This window comes from Urocitellus parryii, chromosome 5, assembly GCF_045843805.1.
Source record: "Urocitellus parryii isolate mUroPar1 chromosome 5, mUroPar1.hap1, whole genome shotgun sequence".
In the NCBI taxonomy this organism is placed as follows: domain Eukaryota; kingdom Metazoa; phylum Chordata; class Mammalia; order Rodentia; family Sciuridae; genus Urocitellus; species Urocitellus parryii.
This window is the reverse complement of record NC_135535.1, coordinates 172726920-172748715: the sequence shown is the minus strand read 5'-3', so window position 1 is coordinate 172748715 and position 21796 is coordinate 172726920. Positions and strand designations below refer to the sequence as shown.

General features: G+C 48.2%; 1 protein-coding gene across 1 annotated transcript in view; it reads left to right on the top strand.

Annotated features, from left to right (window-relative positions):
- The window catches only part of Grid1 (glutamate ionotropic receptor delta type subunit 1), a 707905-nt gene that overhangs the window by 162292 nt on the left and 523817 nt on the right, over positions 1-21796 (top strand). The window contains exon 3 of the mRNA XM_026397042.2: positions 2503-2787. Within this exon, the coding sequence (XP_026252827.1) occupies positions 2503-2787 (285 nt within the window). The remainder of the gene's footprint in view (positions 1-2502; positions 2788-21796) is intronic.

Sequence of the window (21796 nt, the reverse complement as noted above, 5' to 3'; positions counted from 1 at the left end):
GAAACATTTCCCCCGTGTGTCTGGCACTGTTGGAAAGAGATTGGGTGGCATCTCTGTTCATCCCTGTCCCTTGACGGTTGTGTGGTCTCACATCTCATTATCTGGGAAATGGATGCAGTGATCCCTTCCCTCCATGGATGTCCTGAGAATGACGTGAATTCACATATATCAACGGCTTGACAGAGTTTGGCCCAGAGGAAATTCTGGCACAATCATCCCTCCTCTTACATAGCTTTCGTGCTTATCCATTATTGGAGGATTCTTTTTCCTTTTCTAAAGGAATTACCTATTCATGTCATGAAATTTTTGGCAAAATATAGAAAGGAAGGAGAACCACTTCTAGGCTTCTTATAAATTGCAGTCGCTTCTAGCAATTTTGCATGATTTCCTTCTGATTTTTCTTTCATGCGTGTTGAGTTTTATTTAATTGATATCATAAAACACATACAATTTTGCATTATTTTTCACATACCTTTTTATGATGAGCACTTTCCCATGTTATTGTGATGTTTTCATGAATGGTTTTAAAGGCTGCATATGCTTTCAGCAAACGGAGCGCTTTCATAACCACTTACCTATTTGCATCTTTTAGATTGTCAGCAATATTCCAGGAGTATTGCTAAGTGTCCTCTGCATTGCTTTTGGACCTAGTGCTGTTCCTACAGTTTGGATGGGTGCCCAGAGAGGAATTATTCACCAGGGAGCATGAAAATCTCAGGGCTCACGGTATCCTTGCACGAGTCTTTACTGACTATTGTGTGCTGTGCACTTCCATGCCTGTGGGAGGATAGTGAACACAGTAGGCACTGATTGTGTCCTTTTGAAGCTTGAGATCAAGTTGAAGAGCCAGACAGTGAGTCAGGCAACCATGCAGTGCTATAACAGGGAAAACAGGGGATCCTGCAACAAGGGGCCTTTAGTCTGGGAAGTAGAGTTTGAGTCCTGAAATAAGAATGGCATTGCATGCAGATTGAAGAGTTGAGTCTGGGGGCCAAGAGTGGGTAGTTGGCTGGAGTCTAGTGGGCAGAAGTGTGGCAGGGGCTATGAGGCTGCAGGCATGGAGTTTGACTCTATTCCCAAAGGCTCTTGGGAGCTGCCCCTGGGCTCTAAATGTGCAGGATGTGATTGGATTTCTGTGAAGACTGGGAGGGTGAGGGCAGAGCATGTGGGTGGCTTTGAGATTCTCAAGAGAGACTTCACTGTCCCTTGTGTAACCACTTCCAGTCCCTGGCTCTGGAGGCAGCGGATTCAGCAGGGAGAATGTGCAATATGAGTTATCATTAGGATGCTCATGAGGGGCGAGTCCAGCCCCTGGCAGGGGAGCAGCCACCTTGGATGCTGGTGAGTGTGGAGGGACCTGGCCTTCTGTTGCCTTCTCCTTGGGGGGTGGGTTCCCTTGTTCTTTGCCTCCTTCCCCCAGCCCTATCGGAGGCATTACCTAAACCCAAGGGCTCCCGACCGAAAGAATCACATTGTCAAAGTTGTTCAAAGTCTGCTGCGTGCAGCAGATGGCCTGCTGCCATTCACAGGCTGTGTTTTGAAACCGCATCTGCTTTCCCACATTCCTGCCATCACACAAAGCATTCGGAAGAAATGTTTGCCTCAAAACTGGCATGGGGGATTGTGGCATGGGAGGTGCGTCTTTCTATTAGCTGGTCTGATGTCCTAAAAAGGCCCAAATGTGTGGCTCAAAGGGGCGCCCCTAGTGGTCACTGGGTGATTTCAAAAGCTGAGTTCCTGAGTGCATTAATCCTGGAAAAGATTGCTGGCGGCCCTCTCTGTTCTTCCTGGATGTCCGCGGTAAGCTTTTGAGCTGCTGGCATGTCATCTTCTGTGATTTTTCAAGTGGTTTTGGAACAGCCTGGGCTCTGGAGAAAACTGCTTCATCTGGGGGTTGACCCAATATTTTCATGATAGGACTCAAGGGACTTGGCCAGAGGAGCTGGTTTTCAGCCTTTTCTTTTGCCTATATCCTGAGTTCTATGGGGGTAAGGACATGTCTACCTGCTTTTCTGATATAATTCAGTCCTTTCAGGTCTAATCAGTTCAGTTCTTCCAATAGTTGTAGAGCACACAGCATATTCTCAGCCTATGACAAGCTTGCTGGGATACCCACATTCACAAAATAAGTTTTTGGCTATTAAAAGGGCTCATGGTCCTGGGTAGGATCACTAGATTAGAGCTCTCTTGGGTGAGCCAGGCAGATTTGAGAAGGATCCCTACTCTAGCATCCTTCTTTGTGTAGCCTGGGGTAAATAATTTTGCCCCTTCTAAACTCCATGTTCTCATCTGTTAAATGGGCACAAGAATGTCTAGCTAAGATTGTCAGTGAGACTGTTCATGAGAGTTGCTGGCCTACCCTATGACTGGGTTCTTGGTCCCTGGAGGGAGCATCTTGGGGCCTCATGCGTGCATGAGCTGCCAGGCACGGGCTGTGTGAATCAAAGCCTGGGAAGCATTTTGCTGATGGTGACCCTTCCTTTTTTTCCCATCTCTTTCTAGCCTGTGACCTCATGACCCAGGGAATTTTGGCTTTGGTCACATCCACCGGCTGTGCATCTGCCAACGCCCTGCAGTCCCTCACAGATGCCATGCACATCCCACACCTCTTTGTCCAGCGCAACCCCGGGGGGTCGCCACGCACCGCCTGCCACCTTAACCCCAGCCCAGACGGAGAGGCCTACACACTGGCTTCGAGACCTCCTGTCCGTCTCAACGACGTCATGCTCAGGCTGGTGACAGAGCTGCGCTGGCAGAAGTTCGTCATGTTCTACGACAGCGAGTATGGTGAGTGGGGGGTGGGTAGGTGGCTGCTCTGGGGCTAGGGTGCAGGGATGGCTGGGTTCTGGGAGACCTCAGAGGTGTGGCTTCACCCAAGGTGGCCCAGCTCTTGGGAACTGGCTGGGCTGTGCATGGGTGGTTGGTGGTCTCTGCTGAGTGGGCCTTGGGGTCCTTGGGCCCAACCTTGAGCTTCATGAGTAGGGTAAGACCTGCAAAAACAGTTCTGAAGATAGGCACTGAAGTTGCTTAGCAACAGCACCTTATCATGACAGCTGAAGTTTGAATCATGTTAAGAGTTTTCAATAAAATATTAATAAACTGCTGGCAGGGATCTGAAGAGCTGCATGCAGGCAGTGGTGGTGGCTGCCAACTTGGGTCCTCCTGGAGGCCTCTTCTCTAAAGATTGACCCTCATGTTGGATGTTTGCATGAGCTTCTTGGTTCCTTGCCTTCATCTACCATGATCTGACTTGAGTTTCAGGATCTCAATCTAGGGCAAAGTTCAGAGGGAGGGATGCCCAGAATATCCCTTGGCCAGCCTGGGTTGTTGTGGCTGGGGATACTGCATGGATAAACATGGCTTCTTTGAAGACCTCTCATATGTAAAAAAGTATAATGTGCTTGTTAGGAAACCATAGAGATGGGCTTTGGAGAAATGGTTCATGTTTACTTATGATTTCTCTGTATAAAAAGATCAGTCTGAGTTCTGAGATAAATGGTTTTCATTTAAAAATATTTTATTTGGGGATTATTGAGTTTCACAAGCATTTATGAGAAATAATGCAGAGAGATCCCATGTGCTCTTCAACCAAGTTCCCAAGGGTAACTGTAGTACAGTATCACAACCAGGATCAGGTAAGTCCATGGTCTCTGTTCACAGTTTACACGTTGTTCTGGGTATGAATTTATGTCTGGGTGGTTTTATCACATGTGCAGATTTGTGTGACCACCAGTCAGGATACAGGGCTCTTTTCTCACAGGGATCCTTATGTTACCCACCTTATAGCCCCAGCCATCTCATTATGTGTTAAGGGACAAAGGGTACTAGTGAGGGTCAGTAGCCCCATGGGCTGGAGCAGGATGGAATGGGTGAACTCTGGAAGTCCCATTTTGTCTCCTAGTGAAATAATTCCTTTGCCAAGAATGTAACTAAGAAAAGAAGTCAGCATATGTTTGCATTTGCTAAATACTCTGCTTCCCTAAGACTGGGATGCTGTCCTCAGCTCTTGAATAAATATGCTGTTTGGAGCCTTCCAGGAAGAATTGAAAGAGCAAACAGTTTCTGTGCTGAAATAATGATGAGGTGCTGATGGGGACGAGGGTGGCCTGAGGCTCTGGGGACTTGATTGGACTCTGTCCAGGACCTGGCCTCTCCTTCCCACCCCTGCTTAGTCCCTGGTCCTTGAGGAGGTATGTAACAGTCCCCAGGTGACATGGAACATCTTGCAGGGTTCAGGCCTTCCCCTGAAAATTCTTTAGGCTTGTGCCTCAACCCAGAAGTCCAGTCTGCATAGAGGATGGGCCCTGTGGGAGGTGTGGACACTGCCAGGGCAGGGGCATGCCCTGGCATCACTTGTGTTCAGGTCCTTCCCAGCCTGTTTCTCCCAGTTGCTGTTGTTTCCCTTCTACTCTGGCCTACTCCCTAGGGCCTGGGGAGCCTTAGCCATAGTAGCACTCCAGTCTGCTCACTGTGCAAACTCCTGTGATCCTTGCAGATTGAATGACACTGGTGGCATTTGCCCAACCTGGGTATTTTCTCCCTGCTTCATCCCTTATCCCCACTTAGCTCAAGAAGCAGGTCCTCAAAGAAAGACATCCTGATCCCACCTGTCCTACAGAGCTGGTATCTTGCCCATACGCTCTTCTGATCTCAGCTTGCCTTCAGCTAATCCTTATACTCACTAGGGCTGGTCCTCAGTGGACACTGGACTCCCTCACCAGGTGTTCAGCTCCAGGAGAGGGGGACATGTGCTTTTCACTGCTGTGTTGTTGCTGCTGCTCAGCATGGTCCCTGGCTTAGAGAATCCTCTCAAGAAGTAGTCACAAGTGAACAAACTCATGGGCAAAGACATGGAATTGCTAAATAATTTCCTCACAGGACAGAGGAGAGATGGGGAGACAGTAAAGGGCACTGGGTAGGCTGACATTTGAATCAGGGTGAGGGTAGGCAACTGGAAAGCAACTGTTTCATCCTTTAGACACACTGCCCTGCCTATCTCTTCTCCTACCCCACCCAGAACCTTCTAGCAACCCCAAAGACGTGCCCCTGTTTTCTGATGTGAATGATTTTGCCACCTTTGGTGAAGTTTAAGTTAGTTTTTGACTAGACCACCCTTAACCTTTGATTCTGTAAAGATGCAGGGTGACTAGTAGCTTTCACTCAGTGGATCACTTGTGGACCGCTGACTGAGGTGTCCCTGGGTAGGATTCTGAGGCTGTATGTGGGTCCAGCAATTTTAGGTACTGTGGTGGCTCTGTGAGGCTTCCACAGTGGAAAAGAGGGACTGGCAGTGAGCTGCCGTGTTTGCTGAGTCTAATCTGGCCAGGGATGTGAATGGGGGACCTCAGACCTACCATATATACTGGGAAGCCTGTCAGAGCAGTGGGCCCCTTTAGCGCTATCCAAGGTGCTGACCTATTTGGCTTTAGGCTCTTTGGAGGCCAGAGCTTTTGGATCTGGACGGGACCCCCTGCCTTTGCCTGCCAAGGTCATTGGCCTCCTCACTTCAAAATCTATTGGGATTAAGTTACTGTAAAGGTGTAACTTCTTGACACTCTCTGCTTGACCTGGCTATTCCCCTCATGGGCAGAGAGCTTCCATCTTACTTTCCAATGTGCCCATGTTAGGTGAGCCAGGGTGGTAGATGCTCACGTGCTGTTCCATGCAGCAACCCAGCCCTGAAAGAAGTGATGTGGGTTTCTCCTTCAGCATTGCTGGCAGTGAACTGTGAGTGCTATGGTGGATTCTCATTGCTGATATGGCCAAGACAAATGGTGCCTCCAGCTCCCAGGGCTCCTCCTCCACCCCACTCACTGCAGCACTAGCTGCAGATGAGCCCAATTAAAAAGCAAATTGAGTGTAAAGACTGTTTTATTTCTTCCAAAGTCAAACAGAGTGGTTGGGGGATGTAGTGACTTTTCTTGGTGCTGATCTGTAAGAGTCTTTACATACATTATTTTATTTAAGCCACCCAATACCCTCTGAGGTAGGCTTAGTGGAACATTGTACAAATGAGGAAAAGGGGGCTCAGAGAGAGATTTTTGACTCTAAGACCCATGCTCTTAGCCAAGGCACCATCTGATTTCTGGAATTTGGGGCTTTCTAGGCTCCAGCTTCTCTCTCCTATCCCCAGCCAAGCAGAATTGATGCCAGTAAGGAGGCAGGGCTGGTTTAGAATGGTCTCAGTATGCCATAGCCTGCTGTGGTCAGTCACTTTATTGACCATTATACGTAGGACCCCTACTTTGTGGGGTGAGACCTGATTCTTCCTCATTTGCCCATCAGGCTCCCTTTAAACCCAATTTTTTTTTCTATGGCTGGAACCTGAGGACTGGGCATTTCAGTTAAGAGTCAGAGATCAGGGGCTGGGGATGTGGCTCAAGTGGTAGCGCGCTCGCCTGGCATGCGTGCAGCCTGGGTTTGATTCTCAGCACCACATACAAACAAAGATGTTGTGCCTGCCGATAATTAAAAAATAAATATCAAAAATTCTCTCTCTCTCTCTCTCTCTCTCTCTCTCTCTTAAAAAAAAAGAGTCAGAGATCAGAGCAGGAAAAGCCATGGTCCCTGAGGTAGAATTTGGCAGAGGGGTGTGCTGTGGTTTGGATGATTAATGTCCCTCATAAGGCCATGTGTTAAAGGTTTGGTCTCCAGGGTAGCATTTTTGGGAGGTGTTATGGACCTATAGGAAGCAGAGCCTGGTGGGGCCCCCTTAGATTACTGGGGGTGTGCCCTCCAAGGGGATGGTGGGACCCCAGTCTCTCGGTTTCTTTGCTTCCTGGCTTGTGATATTAGTGGCTTGCTCCACGATGCACTCCCACTACCATGTGGCTCCTTTGCCAGAGGCCCAATGCAATGAGTCTGCCAGATCTTCAACCTGAACCTCCAGAACTGTGAGCCAGAATAAGACTCTGTTTTTATAAATTAACTGCCTCAGGTGTTTCATCATAGTGACAGAAAGCTGACTAATGCAGGGTGAGAGAGAAGTTTGTGTGTATATGGTTTACAAAATATGAGATGTGCCATTTGGTAAAGTTCCATGGAATATACTTGTGTGCTTGTTGTGACAGCAAAAGGAAAAATAAAAGAGAAACTGACATTTGGGATAGAAAATCTGTAACATTAAAATATCAAAAGTTTGGATGAAAGAGAACAGAGAACTTTCTGTCTTGCCACTTAAAATGTTGGGATATTTGTGTGTGTGTGTGTGTGTGTGTGTGTGTGTGTGTGTGTGTGTGTTGGAGGTGGGTGCTAGTAGCTGTAGCCACAATTTCCCTCTACATTTGGATGAGGGTTATAGTTGTGATGGGATCTTAGATATCACTGACTCATTCATTCAGCAAATATTCACTGAGTTCCTACCATGTACGGTGTATTTTGCCAAGGACTCATTTTAGATGAAGAAACAGAGGGGTGTAGCAACTTGGCTAGAGCTGTACAGAGCTGGTATTTGAAGTCACAGTCCAAGGATTCTTTTTAGCATCTTTAAGGTCTGGTAGACCCTTTTGGGTCTCTAGTCCAGCTTGCAGGCCTGGGATGGCTTGAGAGCTAGGATTCTGCAAAAATAAAATCTTAGGGCTCTGCATGATGGTCATTGTCTAGTCTTAAAATTATTTTGAATAGAATGAAAGTTATACATAGTTTTAACGCATATGTCAAATTAAAAAATAATAAAGTGAATGCCCAGAACCCATAGTCAGTTTAAAAAAATGTAAAAAAGCCCTTATATACTTTACTCTCATCATTTCCTCCCCTACAAGGACTTAAACACTGTTTTGACTAGGTCCTAATCAGTCTCTGGCTTTACTTGATAATTATGGATCCTCAAATACATATTGTTTAATTGGTCTGTTTGTGAATCTTACATATGTGAATAACACTTCTGTATATTTCTGTGATTGCTTTTGTCACTCCACATTAGGTTTCTGAGATTCATCCACTTGATGTGGGTATATTAATCATTTTCTTTTGCACAGTATATTGAATTTATTTATCCATCTTATTGTTACTGGACATTTGGATTGTTTCCAGATTTTTGTTATTACAAATAACGCTGATAAGAACTTTCTCTTTTGGTGTTTGTGTGCAAGATTGTTTTTGAGAGTCTATTTGGAGGAGGAGAGCTGCTGGCCTAAAAGGGCCAATGCATGTTTTGCTTTATTCACTTATACCAAATTGTTTCTTAAAGCATTCCTACCTATTTATGCCACCCTCTGCTGTGTAGGGTGATTCGCTAAGTGCTGGATCTCACCGATACTTTGTATTGTCTGTACATTTAAATTTCTAGTGCAAAATGTTCTTTTACTCTGATTTTGATTTATGTTTTTCTGATGATAAATGAGGTTGAACATCTTTATGTGTCTTCATGGGCTATTTTTGTTTTCCTCTCTATGAAGTGCCTGTTTGTAGTTGTTAATTTTTACATCGAGCCCTTTCTTTTGTAAGCTATGTGTGACAAGTATCTCCTTTCAGTTAGTTGCTTGTCTCAATGAACAGAAGTTCTTTATTGTATTGTTGTCAAATGTGTTTGTCTTTTTATAGTTAGTTCTCTTGCTTGTCTTATTGAAGAAGTCTTTCCCTACCCAGATGTCATACTGATAGTTTCCTTTTGAAACCTTGCTCTCTGCATGGAGAGCAGATTTTGTTCACCCGGCAGGACATCTACAGCTAGGGCCCAGTCCAAGCTTTGCCTGGCCCCTGAGGTGAGCCCACCTCTCTCTGCATCTGTGACCCAGCATCCTTCCCGCCTAAGCCCTGTCCTTCCCTGACATGACCGCAGGACTGGTCATGTTCTTGGTGGTGATTGAAGAAGGCTCAGGCTCATCCAGCATAGCCTGTGACAGGGGGGTCAGGGAGAACTTCCTGGAGGAGCTGACATTTAAGCAAGTACATAAAGCACAAGTAGAAGTTACACCAGCAAAGGGCAATGGGGAGAGGCGTGACTGGGAAGTATGTTCCAGGCAGAGGGAAGAATAAGCTGGAAGGCCTGGGAGCGAGCGATGAGAAGAGGAAAGATCACGTGGCTGCATTATGGGTGGTGGCCAGGAACAAGGCTGGAGGGACAGATTGGGGCAGGTCACAGAGGCCTCAATGAGGAGCTCAGAATCCCTGGGAGCCATAACTTGCTTCTTTGGCTAGTACCCTGGGGTCCTTTTTTTTAATCCTCAGTCCAGGGATCTAGGGGCAGACAAAGGAGATGGTGTGGCCTTCATCGCTGGAAGGTTCTAGACCTTCTACTGCCTCCAGCTCAGACTGATTGACTATAAATAAAAGGAAAGAAACCAATACATGAATAGGAATTATGATCTGATTGAGGACGAACTGTGGGCCCAGAGTCTTACCAGAGGCAGGACTGAACTTCCCAGATGACCCAGGCCTCCAGCCAGTGACCACCAGCTCCTGTGCTGGGTGCCATGAAGAAGCTTTAGCTGCACCAGCTCCGTGAGGTGGGTTTGAGCTGTCCCTGCTTCACAGATGAGGAAACTGAGGCTCAGAGAAGTGAATGGAGTTGCTCTAGAATGTGACTGGTGAGCGGTAACTGGCCAGGTCTGATTCCCCAAGCCTGGGCATCTCTGCTCACATTTGTCCTATAATTCTCTTTCTTTCAGGGAGTTTTACCTCAGGAAGGTTCTAGAAGTGAGGCCCAACAGCTGTCAGGTGTTTGCTATGGGAACCAGCTGGGGTGGCCAGCTGAGAAGATGGAGTGGCTCACAGGTGCCACATGGGCACGGGCAGTGAGACCTCAGGGATGCCGGGCAGACTATCCAGGGATCCACTGTGGGTAGCAAGCACCACAGGTGGACTTTTTTTTTTTTTAATGTGCAAGAATCTATTGCAGCATTGTTGGTAACAGCAGAAATGAGTAACAACCTAAATATCCATCTTCAGCAAATTGTAATGTGTACATTTAATAGAAAAGGGAATGTTTGCTGACAATAGCAAAGTGAGAATGTGCTGGGGAGTGTGGCTGTGCAAATGTGAGCTTATTGGTGTGCATATCTGAATAGACACACAGTCATGATAAGGAATTCTTGGGACAGGGATGGGCGATGTACTTTCCCTGTGCAATTTCGTCTACGTTTTGAGTTTTATATCAAGTGCAAAAATAAATAAGGAAATGGAGAAAGCATGGTTTACCACTCTGTCCCTCCTACTTACCGCCCATGGTGACTTCTCTGAGCTTCAGCTTCCTCCTCTATGGAACCAGGATTGTAATTTCTGAGCCATAAGGGAAAGCATGTGGCAGAGTGCCTGGCACAGGCTAATGGTCTGTGTGATCACAATAAACCATGTGTGGGGACCAGTAGTGGCAGTGGTCAGAATTCTTTCCTCACAACGGTGGGTGTAGGCATGGAGAACCTCAGGAGAATCTTGGTGCAAGAGATGTGGCTGTTTGTTCCCCTGGCTGAGGATGGCCCTTGGGTTTAGCAGTTAAAGGCATGGGCTCTAGAGAAGTCTTGTTGGAATGAATCCGACATCTGCTTCTGTAGCTGTATGACATTGGGCAAGTCACTTAACCATTCTATGCAACAATCTCCTCATTTGTAAAACGGGGACAAGATAATTTTCTCTGTCCAATGTGGTCAGTGTGGGAAGTAAATGACTCATTTACATAAAAGGCTTAGCCTAGTACCTGGTGCTTGCTAAGTGCTCAGTAAGATCCACTGTTCAGGAACTTTGCCCAGCTGTGGTCCAAAGGAGGCCTGCTGAATCCCAAGGGTGCTGGTGAATCCCAGTCCTGACTTGTTCTGCAGAAATTCAACTGTATCTTGCTTGTGTTCTTGGTGCCTGGGGAGACAGAGCTTGGAGGTAGCTCTTTGACCTGCAGGGTGCTATCCAAGCCCCATGGTGGGGCTGAGCTGCCCAGCCTCCCTGAGGTTCACTGCCTGAGCACACGTGGCCCTTGTGAGCCACTACGCCTCAGCAGGATGACCCTCTTTGTTCCCATAGCAAACACCTGACAGCTGTTGGGCCTCACTTCTAGAATCTTCCTGAAGTAAAACTTCCTGGAAGAAAGAGAATTTTTAGGACAAATGCTATTTTAATCGGTCCTCCTTGCTGACAGCGTGTCCTTTCCAGCCCCTGGCAGAGCAGACCAGAGGACTCAACTGCGTTGGCAGGAGATCTGGTTAATAACACACATCGTATCATTATGGCATTAGTTTAAATTGAAGTAATAAATACTTTTTCCAGATGAAATGAGCAAGTGAGTTTAATTGCTAGGAAACCTACGGAAGAAGTTCGACAATAACTTTCCCCGGACGAGTGTTTTGGGTTTTGTTCTTCAATCTAATTACAAAGCAACTGTACTTTGGGGCGCGTTAATTGTAGTGTTCGCCAGAAGATTAAAGTTCATTAGCTCTGAAGTTCCCTCGCCCCTCCATTGGGTTCCGCCATGCATCTGGGGATTTGAGGAGGTGCCTGGTGCAGCGTGGATAAATATAGGGAAGTGAGGCTGTGCCGGTTCCCACACATGCCCCACCGTGCTTCTTGGAGGACAAATGTGGGCTCCCATTGAAATCTCCCTTCTCCCCAAATCTCCTTGAGTCCACACATGACAGGGAACAGGGAGAGGTGATTTGCTAAATATCAGAATTCCATGAAGGGCACCCATGGGATGTGGCCCCAAACTCTGTTCAAGTCCATGTCCCCCTGCTTACTTCATTGGGGCAAGCCGGGTACTCTCCAAGCTTTGGTGTGTCTGATCTGCAAGGTGAGTATCAGAGAACCACCCTCTTCTGTGGCTGGACTTTCAGCACAGTAGCAGGGCAAGAGCTTCTTCTTTAACGATTTTTTTTTTTTGGCCTGTTGCAAAAGGATCTGTTACAGTTTGGATGTGAGGTGTCCCCCAAAAGCTCACATGTGAGACAAGGTTTGAAGGAGCAATGATTGGGTTATTGCCTTCACCTAATCAGTGAATTGATTCCTGGTGGGATTAACTGGGTGGTAACTGGAGGCAGGTGGGGTGTGGCTGGAGGAAGTGGTTCATTTGGGGGTGTGGCTATGGGTCTATATTTTGTAACTGGAGAGTGGACTCTCTCTCTCTGCTTCCTGATCATCATGTGAGCTGCTTCCCGCTGGGATTCTCTTCCTCCATGATGTTCATCCTCACCTCGAGCCCTGAGGAATGGAGTCTGAGTCTATGGATTGTGACCTCTGAAACCGTGAGCCCCTAAATGAACTTTTCCTCCTCTACAGTTGTCTGGTCGGGTCCTCTAGTCAGAGCAGTGAAAAAGCTGACTAAAATGAGCAGGGCAGGAGCTTCTACTTTAAAGGTTTTCCTTGGCCTGTTGCAAAAGGATCCTAGCCGATGTCGCACAGGAGGCCCGGGAAGCAGACATCTCTTGCCTGTTTCTCGGTACTGATTTGGCTGGGTAGGAGGCCCACAGGATCTTGCTTGGCTTGTTTCTTGAATATCTTAAGGAATGTCCATCCCAATGGAACTTTTGGGGGACAGAAAGTCTAGGAGCAACTTCCTGGTGCACCTAGAGGTCCACTCTGACCGCGGGAGCTTTTTTCTCTTATACAGGAGTAATAGCCACTGGGCCTGATCTGGGCCTCCACTCGCTGCCTTCTCTCACTTCCTTTTCTCCATTGTACTCGTTCATGCCTCTCCAGCTCCTCCTGCTGCTGAACATGCCAGGCACAGACCTGCCTCCGACCTTTGTGCTGGCTGTTCCCCTGCCTGGGACACTTTCTGCAGATATCTGAATGCCACTTCCTTAGCTTTGAGATTCTGTTTCTCCTCGGCACCCCTTTCCCTCTTATTTGTTCCCATTCAATTTATTCCTATTTACTCAGATTTTGATATCTGTCTATCCCCAGCCAGAATATGAATTCTGTGTAGACAGGCAGTTTATTTAAAAATACATTTTTTTTGTTTTCATTGACACACAGTAATTGTACACGTTTATAGGGTTCCATGTGACATTTCAACACATGTATATGATGTGTGATGATCAGACCAGAGAAATTGGCATATCTGTCACTTCAGACATTTTTCATTTCTTTGTATTGGGAACATCAAAATCCTTTCCACTGGCTATATTGAAATCTACATTTAATTGTTGGCAATGATAGTTATTGTGTTGTGCTATAGGATATTGGGAGTGATTCCTCCTACCCAACTACATCAGGCACTTTTGCTTGTTTTGTTGAATGCTGCTGGATTTGCAGCATTTAGAACAGCACCTGAAACTTAGTAGATGCTCATTAAATAAAAATGGTGCATGAGTGAATGAGTTGATATTTTTCAGCTGGTTCATCATTTATTCTCAGGAAGCATTTTTTCCTTCCAGTACCAGGGACCAAACCTGGAACCTTGCACATGTTAGGCAAGTGCTCTACCACAACCCAAGCATTTGTTTGTTTAATGGAGATTTCCAATTATAACTGTAATATCTATATCCCATGGAGTCTGAGGGTAGATGAGGGAAGTTCCCTCCTTCCAACAGGGTACCCTTGAGTTTGTCAGGGTCAGGGTAGGATGGTGGTGTAGACATGCCCAGTCCTTGGGAAGCTTCTCCCCAGCTTCCTGGGAGAGATGAACACGAGTGCCTATTTATGTCACGGTGTGATGGCAGCAGTGCCGCCGAGGTCTATAGGGTGAGTCCGGCTTCTCGTGGCTCCATTTTGACTCGGCCTTTTTCTAATGCGCTTCTGGGCATGTCGACAGCTCTTTCCTGACCCTTGTTGCCTCGTTTTGGCAGTGGGGATAATAAAACGCCCGCCTTAGTGGGTTCCCGTGAGGGTGGAATGAAATGATGGATTTGAGAGCTATGCCACTCCCTGTGGTCCCAGGTCATTTCTCATTTTCCTTGCTCTTCCTCAGTTCCCAGGACACTGCTGGGGACCTGGCCTGCGGCTCAGGCCAGCCTTGAACCAGTTGTCCTAGGAGGCCTGGAGCCCCACCTCTGCACTTGGAGGTAGTGGATTGTGACTTTCAGCAGGAGCGGGGAGGGCTGTCAGGTGGAGGAGACCCTTGTGTGCAATGTGTGACTGTGATTGGAGGGTCAGGAGGCTTTGGGAGGGTCAGCAGCTTAGGGCAAAGCTGGAAGGGGACCGAAGGGGTCAATGTCAAGGGGGCTGCATAGGCTTCGTGGGACCCACGCAGGTGGTGATGGGGTGGTTGCAGTGGTCCACGCATGTGTCCAGGGTAGAGCTCATTCTTCCGCCTGAGGTCTATGCTGTGACCTCAAGCCTTGTTCTCCTGTGCCGGCTCCCTCTGTCTCGTTGGGATGCTCAAGAACAGAAGCCGTCCTTTGTGTCTGCCCCACTACCTGTGTGGCTGTTCCCCACTGTGTTTGGGTTCTGCCAGCTGCTGTCCACACTTGTTTCCCTCTGAAGGTTCAGGTCACTGAGAATCAGAGGATGGGGGGTTACTGCTGGACCTGGCCATTTTCTGTGTGGCTGACCTCGTCTCCTCTGCTGGCCTCCAGGTAGGCATTTCCCCCCTGGAATTTGCCCTCCAGCCCACCTGTTGTGGTGGCTACGGTGCTCACCTGCTGCCAGCCTCACTGTCCAGGACAGGACACTCTCGGAGCCTGGGAAACCTGTGTTTTTATTAAAAAATTGTTCATTTGTTCTGTATTTATATGACAGTAGAGAGTATTTTGACACATTATACATATATTCTTATGGTTGTACATGATGTGGAGTTTTACTGGTTGTGCATTCATACATGAACATAGGATAGTTCTGTGTGATTGATTTTACTGTCTTTACCATTCCCATCCTCCCTCCCTTCTCTTCATTCCCCTTTGTCCGACTCAAAGTACTTCTATTCTTCCTTCCATGCCCCCTTATTGTGTGTTAGCATCGCCATATTGGAGAGAACATATGACCTTTGGTTTTCTGGGATTGGCTTATTTTACTTAGCATGATAGTTTCCAGTTCCATCCATTTACTGGAATTGCCACAATTTCATTTTTTCTTGATGGCTGAACAATGTACCATTGTGTATATAAACCACATTTTCTTTATCCATTCATCTGTTGAAGGGCACCTAGGTTGGTTCTACAGCTTTGCTGTTGTGAATTGAGTTGCTATAAACGTTGATGTGACTGTATCACTATGGTATGCTGATTTTAAATCTCCCAAAGGGAACTGAGGTTTTTGGAAGAGACTGAGGACCAGAATGGATGGTAGCTCCAGCTCAGCTTTGAAGCAGTAAAGGGGTTTATTTGGAGTCCTTTGGGTATAGGACCTAGGAGTGGGATAACTGGATCAAATGGTGGTTCCATTCCAAGTTTTTTGAGAACTCTTCATACTTCATTTCAGGGTGGTTGCACCGATTTGCAATCCCACCAGCAATGTATGAGTGTGCCCTTTCCCCACATCCTTGCCAACACTTATTCTTCCTTGTATTCTTCATAATTGCCATTCTGACTGGAATGAGATGAAATCTCAGTGTATTTTAATTTGAATTCTCTTATTTTCATATATTTCTCGACTAATCATATTTCACTTTTCTGGGAAGTGTCTGTTCCATTCCTTTGCTGGGCATCCTGTCTTGAGTTTGGTGGATTGCATTGTCCGTCTATTTGCTCGTTGATGTGTTTCCTGCACACATCCAGAGAGGATTTGCAGAAGCTTCTAATGCTCAAGAAGTGATGAAGGGAAGAAATCAGCAGACTTGGGAAGCCAAAACCAAGGCTGCCGTGGCTGTGCTCTCCTGACTGTCAGAGTGAAAAAGCATGAAGATGTGACTTATAGGGACTGCACACCCTTGGGAAGGAAGAAGCAGAGGGACCAGGCTTTCCCCAGACCTGCAAAGAATTCCCCAGAGGGCACTGATGTTTTTCTGGAGAGACTGAGGAACAGAATGCATGGTAGCTCCAGCTCAGCTTTGAAGCCAATGAAGCCAAGGGGTTCCTTTGACTTTCTCGGTGAGCATAGTTTGCTGACCATGGAGTGTGGCCCTATCCCATCCCAGTCTGGATGGAGAATGGTGGAGCGGTTGGATTTACCTTCATGTGAACTTCCTTTGGCTTGGCCTTGAAAGAGGTCATGAATCTGTGCTTGGCAGGGATTGCATGTTGTGGCATTCCTTATTGCCCACTGAGTGAGGCTTGATGGGTCCATTTCTTCAGTCCAGTTCCACTGGACACGTACCCATTGAGGGCTGGGTAGGGTTCTAGGGAATTGGAGGGGAGCCAGAAGGAGTGATCTGTACCTCCTTAGCCTGGCAATGACTGCTGTAAGCCAGATGAAGGCTGTGATGGAGGGTGGGCAGGGCAGGGCCTGCCATGGAGCTGCTGTAGTGGCCGGGGAGGCCTCTGTGAGCACTGGGGCTGGAGTCCTGATGGGGTGAGGAGGGCTGAGCAGAGGGGAGGGCAATGTGGGGGGAACAGAAAACTTGGAGGCATTATGGGAAAATATAGAATGATAGATTTTTTTCCTAATCAGTTATAAAAAAATGATAGCAGAATACATTTTGATTCATTGTACACAATTGCAGCAAACTTTTCATTTCTCTGTACACGATGTAGAGTCGTACCACATGTGTAGTCATACATGTACCTAGGGTAATGATGTCCACCTCATTCCACCATCTTTCCTACCCCTATGCCTCCTTTCCTTCCCTCCCTCTCCTTTGCCCAGTCAAAGGTCCTCCATCCCCTCCCCTGCAATTCTGGGTCAGCATCTACTTAGAGAACATTTGGCCTTTGGTTTTTTGGGATTGGCTTACTTTGCTTAGCATGATATTCTCCAACTCCACCCATTGACCTGCAAATGCCATAATTTTATTCTCTCTTAATGCTGAGTAATATTTCATTATGTATATGTACCATGGTTTCTTTATCCATTTACCTATTGAAGGGCATTTAGGTTGCTTCCACATTTTAGCAATTGTGAATTGTGCTGCCATAAACATTAAAACAGTGGCTATGTTACTGTAGTATGCTGTTTTTAAGTCCTTTGGGTATAGTCCAAGAAGAGGGATAGCTGGGTCAAAAGGTTGTTCCATTCCCAGTTTTCCAAGGAATCTCCATACCGCTTTCCAGATTGGCTGCACTAATTTGCAGTCCCATCAGCAGTGTATAAGTGTGCCTTTTTTCCCCACAGAAGAACAGATTTAAAAAATTTTTTTTGCTTTGGAATTATTATTACACTGTGATTAATACACACCCACTTGGTTCTACTTCATTCTCTTTACCTGCTGTACAACACAACATTCCTCAGGGTAGACAACTGTGGGCTTGCTTTATCCATTTCCCCATTTAGTGATGTCTGGTGTCTCCCCATCACACTGTGCTGCAGCACACACCCTAGAATAGACATCTCCACAAGCATATCTAAGTACATGTATGGGATGCATTGCTAGAAAGCAGAGTTTCTGGGTCACAGGGGACTCTGTTTTCAAATTAGGAAACTGAAAGATGGTGGTGAGGCTGCAGTTGCCAAAATTAGACAGGATGAGGAAAACAGGCCCTGTTCTGGTCCCTGTTTTTCTCGATGACTTGAAGGAAGATAACTTCTTGGGTGCCATATTGCTGAGAAGAAGTGTGATTAGGCAGAAAGTCAGGGACACAATCCAAAATAAGACAACCAGATGAGATGCAGCAAGGGCTCCCTTGGGTGGGCAGCAGCTCTTTGTGAGAGGGGATTTGAGAATCCAGCTGCCTGTAGCTTGGTGGTCCTGAGAAATGGGATGCAAATGGTGAGGACGGAGGGGGTCCCTGTGTGTGTCCTGCCCTGACAGACCAAGCTTCTCTGATGATGGAGTCAAGTTGACATGAAGTCAGAGAAGAGGGTCTTTGAGGTCTCAGGAGGAGTGGCTGATGGGCCTGGGACTGGGAAAGGGCTGACGTGAGCACACAGTCTGCCAGGCTAGTGGGGGTGGGGGTGCAGGGAACAGGATTCAGACTCAAAGGTTATTGCCAACTGTCAGAGCTGGTCTGAGCTGAAAGGGGCTGCCTCCATCTCCCAAGGAGCCCCTGGACACTAACAGGAAGGTCCTTAGCTCTGGTCCCAAGTGTCTTTGGGTGACTCGTCATTCATATGACCTTGAAGTCTTCAGTGAAGATGTGGGCATTGCCCTGCCATGCCTGTGGGCTTACCAGAGGCATCTGATGGAGTCTCAATAATGACATGTCCTGCAGAAGGAGGGAGTAAAACACTCACCGTCTAGTTATTCTGTACCGTGTGCAGCCCCAGTCATCTCCATCTCACAGGAGCTCGGCAAGGTGGGCATGGGCCACCGGCCCCTCCAGGGAGCAGGCCCTGGCTGTCGGGGGGGGATTTCAGTCTCAAGCTCTCCTTCTCCTCATGCCAGGTGCTCCAGGGGTGTGTTCAAGCACAGCCTCCCCAGCATGAGGAGGAGATGGGGTGGGTAGGACGGTGTCCTGAGCCTCGGGGTCAGGGGCTGCTGTGGTTTGATGGGGAGGCATTTTCTGGCTCCTGCCCTCTCCTCGCATCTCTGTCTCCTCGCCCCACACACTCTGGACCCACGTGCTCTGGCCCCTCATTCACGTGGTTCACGCTCACGGCAGGGCCCAGGACCTCTGGGGAGGCTGCCTCCTCATTGTGGGATATTGAAGGATTTTGTTGCTGGATAGCCAGGTGGCTCTGAGGTATGGACACAAGTGTAGGTGTGTCACCTGTGGGCTTTGGCATCTTGCCCTTCTTGCTGTCCATGAATTCGTCCTTCGTCCCTTATTTAAGTGAAGTCATACAGGACTTGCCTGTTTGTGCCTGGCTTGCTTCACTTAGCGTGGTGTTCTCAGGGTTCATCCAAGTCCTAGTAGGTCAGCGACTCCTTCCTTTTTAAGGCTGAATACTATTCCATCGTGTGGATGAGCCACATTTTACTGATCCGTGGACACTTGGCTTGCTTCAACCTTTTTTCCATTTTGCTTTCTCAGGCTGTCAGAAGAGACCGTAGTCCCCCAGGAACCTGTGTGCATGTGTGCATGTGTGTAGGTGCTGTAGGTTTGTGTGTGTGTGATGAATTTATGAATTTTGCTTGTTACATTTTAGAAGACATCCCTTTATTCCTCTGCCACCAACGTCACCTCCTTAAGCTCACTGCCCTGCTTAGACCCCTCTGCCTAGGGGCTCTTCTTCCTTAAGAATTGAGTTCAGGGGCCGGCGTTGTGGCTCAGTAGTAGAGTGCTTGCCTAGCATGCAAGAGGCATTGGGCTCAATCCTCAGCACCTCACAAAAATAAGATAATTATTGTGTCCACCTACAATTAAAACAAATATTTAAAAAAAGAGTTGAGTTCAGATTCCTTTATGTGGCCTGTGGAGCTTGGAAGTCTGTACCTTGTATCGCTCCTTGGCCTCTTCTCCCATCACTCCCTCAAGACTCCTAAGTGCCAGCAACACAGGGTGTATATCAGAGCCCCAGCAGGAAAACAGTGCCCCCTGGGGTTGTTCAGAGGAGGGCATTTAACCAGGCACAGGTGAGCACCTGAGAGGTAGAAGCGTCTCAGACTATCAACCACAGGGAGGTGCCAAACTCTGGGGCTTTAGAGACAAATGGAAGAGATGGTCCCTGAGAGAACTGGGAGCACGGTGGAGACCCAGCCACAGCCGGAGGCAACCGACAGAGACAGGAAAATACCCAGACTCTCCCTTTCTGTCCCCAGCCTGCTGACATGCCTCTCATTGGTGGGTTATAACTGGAGGTTATTGAGTCTGGGAAGGGGAGTTTTTTAAAGGGTGCTTAGTGACTAATGGGCTGGGATGGATGTGAGTGCCAGCTTCCGGGTACAGTGTCTTGGGGACACTGTACTTTGCATCTTGCCCCTCCCCTTGCTCTCCCCAGGCGCCACCCTGCCTGACAGCTCTTCCCTCTGTCATCAAGACTCCTTCCAGAGTCTCCTTGTCTTGGAAGCCTTCCCCACTCTCTGTCCCTCTGCCAGATGGTCTGCCTCTCCTCTGGGCTCCACAGCCCTCTGCCTCTCACACCCGGTCACTGGGCCATACGCACTGACCTCTTTTTCTCTCTCCCTCTGGGCAGTGAGCTCCTCAGGGTGTAAATCCTGCTTTCTTGACTTTGAATCCCTGGCACCGAATGCTGGTTCTTACACGGACGAGGCCCGAGCAGGAGCATGTTGTGAATCAGCAAAGGGGCTGCAGGTCAAGGAGACAACATGCCCAGAGCTCTGGAGCTTTCTCACTGCACACACATGTACGTGCACACGAGCACACACAAGTGTGTTCACACACACAGGAACACATGCACATGCATATGTGCACGCACAGCACACACACTCACACAGGCGCACACATGTATGTGTGAACAACTGTGAGTCTCAGGAGTCTGTGGTAATTAAAGTCAGAGGTGCAGATGAATGTCGTCTGCGGCCAGCTATGAATCTTGCTCATAGTCACAAAGAAACACCAATAAATTTGCCTTCTTCCCTCTAATAGGCACAAGGCTTCGCTGGAGGGCCTAGGGCAGCTCAAGGTGAAGTGTCTGTTGCACACTTCTTGTTAGTCCAGCCTGGGCAGGGCGGGGATGTCGAGGGCGTATCAGGTCCCTGTAGACCTCCAAGATGGGGGTGAATGAGTCGGAGTGCCTGCTGTCCAGCTGGGACTTCCTGCTGCCGCCGGTCCTGCCACTGCAGTCATGGGCCCTGGCTGCAGAGCCAGGCTGTGCCAAGGGTGCTGTCCCTGTCCCTCCCTGACACTGCACAGGTCCTGGCACTAGCATCATGAGGCTTCTGGGGCCCCTGAACCTACGGTGGGTCCCTGGGGCATCAAGAGGAGAAGGTATATATGGGGCTGTGGAGCCTGTGTACAGGTGCTCGGGAGAGTGAATGGGCCACCTTGTCCCAATTCACGTTTGAGGAAATCGGCCATGGTGGGAATATCTATGCCACAGAATCAGCTTTTCACTTGAGCCAGCTTAGCCCTGCACCTCGGGCCTGCTCTCGGGGTGTTTATGACCTCCTTGGTGTTGGGGACGGGTTGGCAACATAGGATAATCAAGTTTATGCTGCAGGGAAGAGGGGAGTCTGGGACTGAGTCAAGGAAGGAGGATTTGGGCGGAGGGAGTCAGGGTGCAGAGGAGGGATAGGGAGCCTGAGCATAGAGAAGCCCAAGGATCTGAGACGGGAGTGGTGGGCAGGAGAGTTGGGGGAGTCTGCAGGTGAATGGGAAGGGCCTGGAAAGCTGGGCTAGATGCTGGGCTCTCTGCTGTAGGGGAGCGTTCTCAACAAGCCAGGAGCCTCCCCCTCCTACCCTCCCCCTCTGTTCTGCAACACTTGGCAATGTCTAGAGACGGTTCTGGTTGTCTGAAGTGACAGGGGTGGGGTAGAGAGTGGGTGGCTCTAGTGGGTAGAGGCTGGAGATGCTGCTAAACATCCCGCAGTCCCCACCCCATCATAGTCCCTGACCACAAAGAGATTTCTGGTCCAAAAGGTCAATATACAGGGAGCTGTTGCAGGTTCAAGGATAGGGGTGTATAAAGTTGTATTTTGAGTGCAGTGTGTGCGATAATGTGTGTGTGTGCATGTGTGTGTGTGCACACATGCATGCACATGTGTGTCCTGGGCCTAGGGATGCTGAGGACAGGAAACTGCAGGTAGGGCAGTATAGAGGAGGCCATGTGAGGACTTTGGGGGTGATGATGAGCCTGATGGAGCTGGTCATAGAGACCATACCAGAGGGGACATGTTGGGGGCCTCTTTGCCCAGGAAGTGACAGGCCTTGGAAGCAGACTGGCTGGGTGAATGGAGGGGAGGTGGTCCCATTGCCAGCTTAGGAGGCTGGTGCTTCTGTTGTCCCAAAGAATGGCAAGAGTTGAGGGGAAAGACAGCACGTGTGTTTTGAGACCTATATTT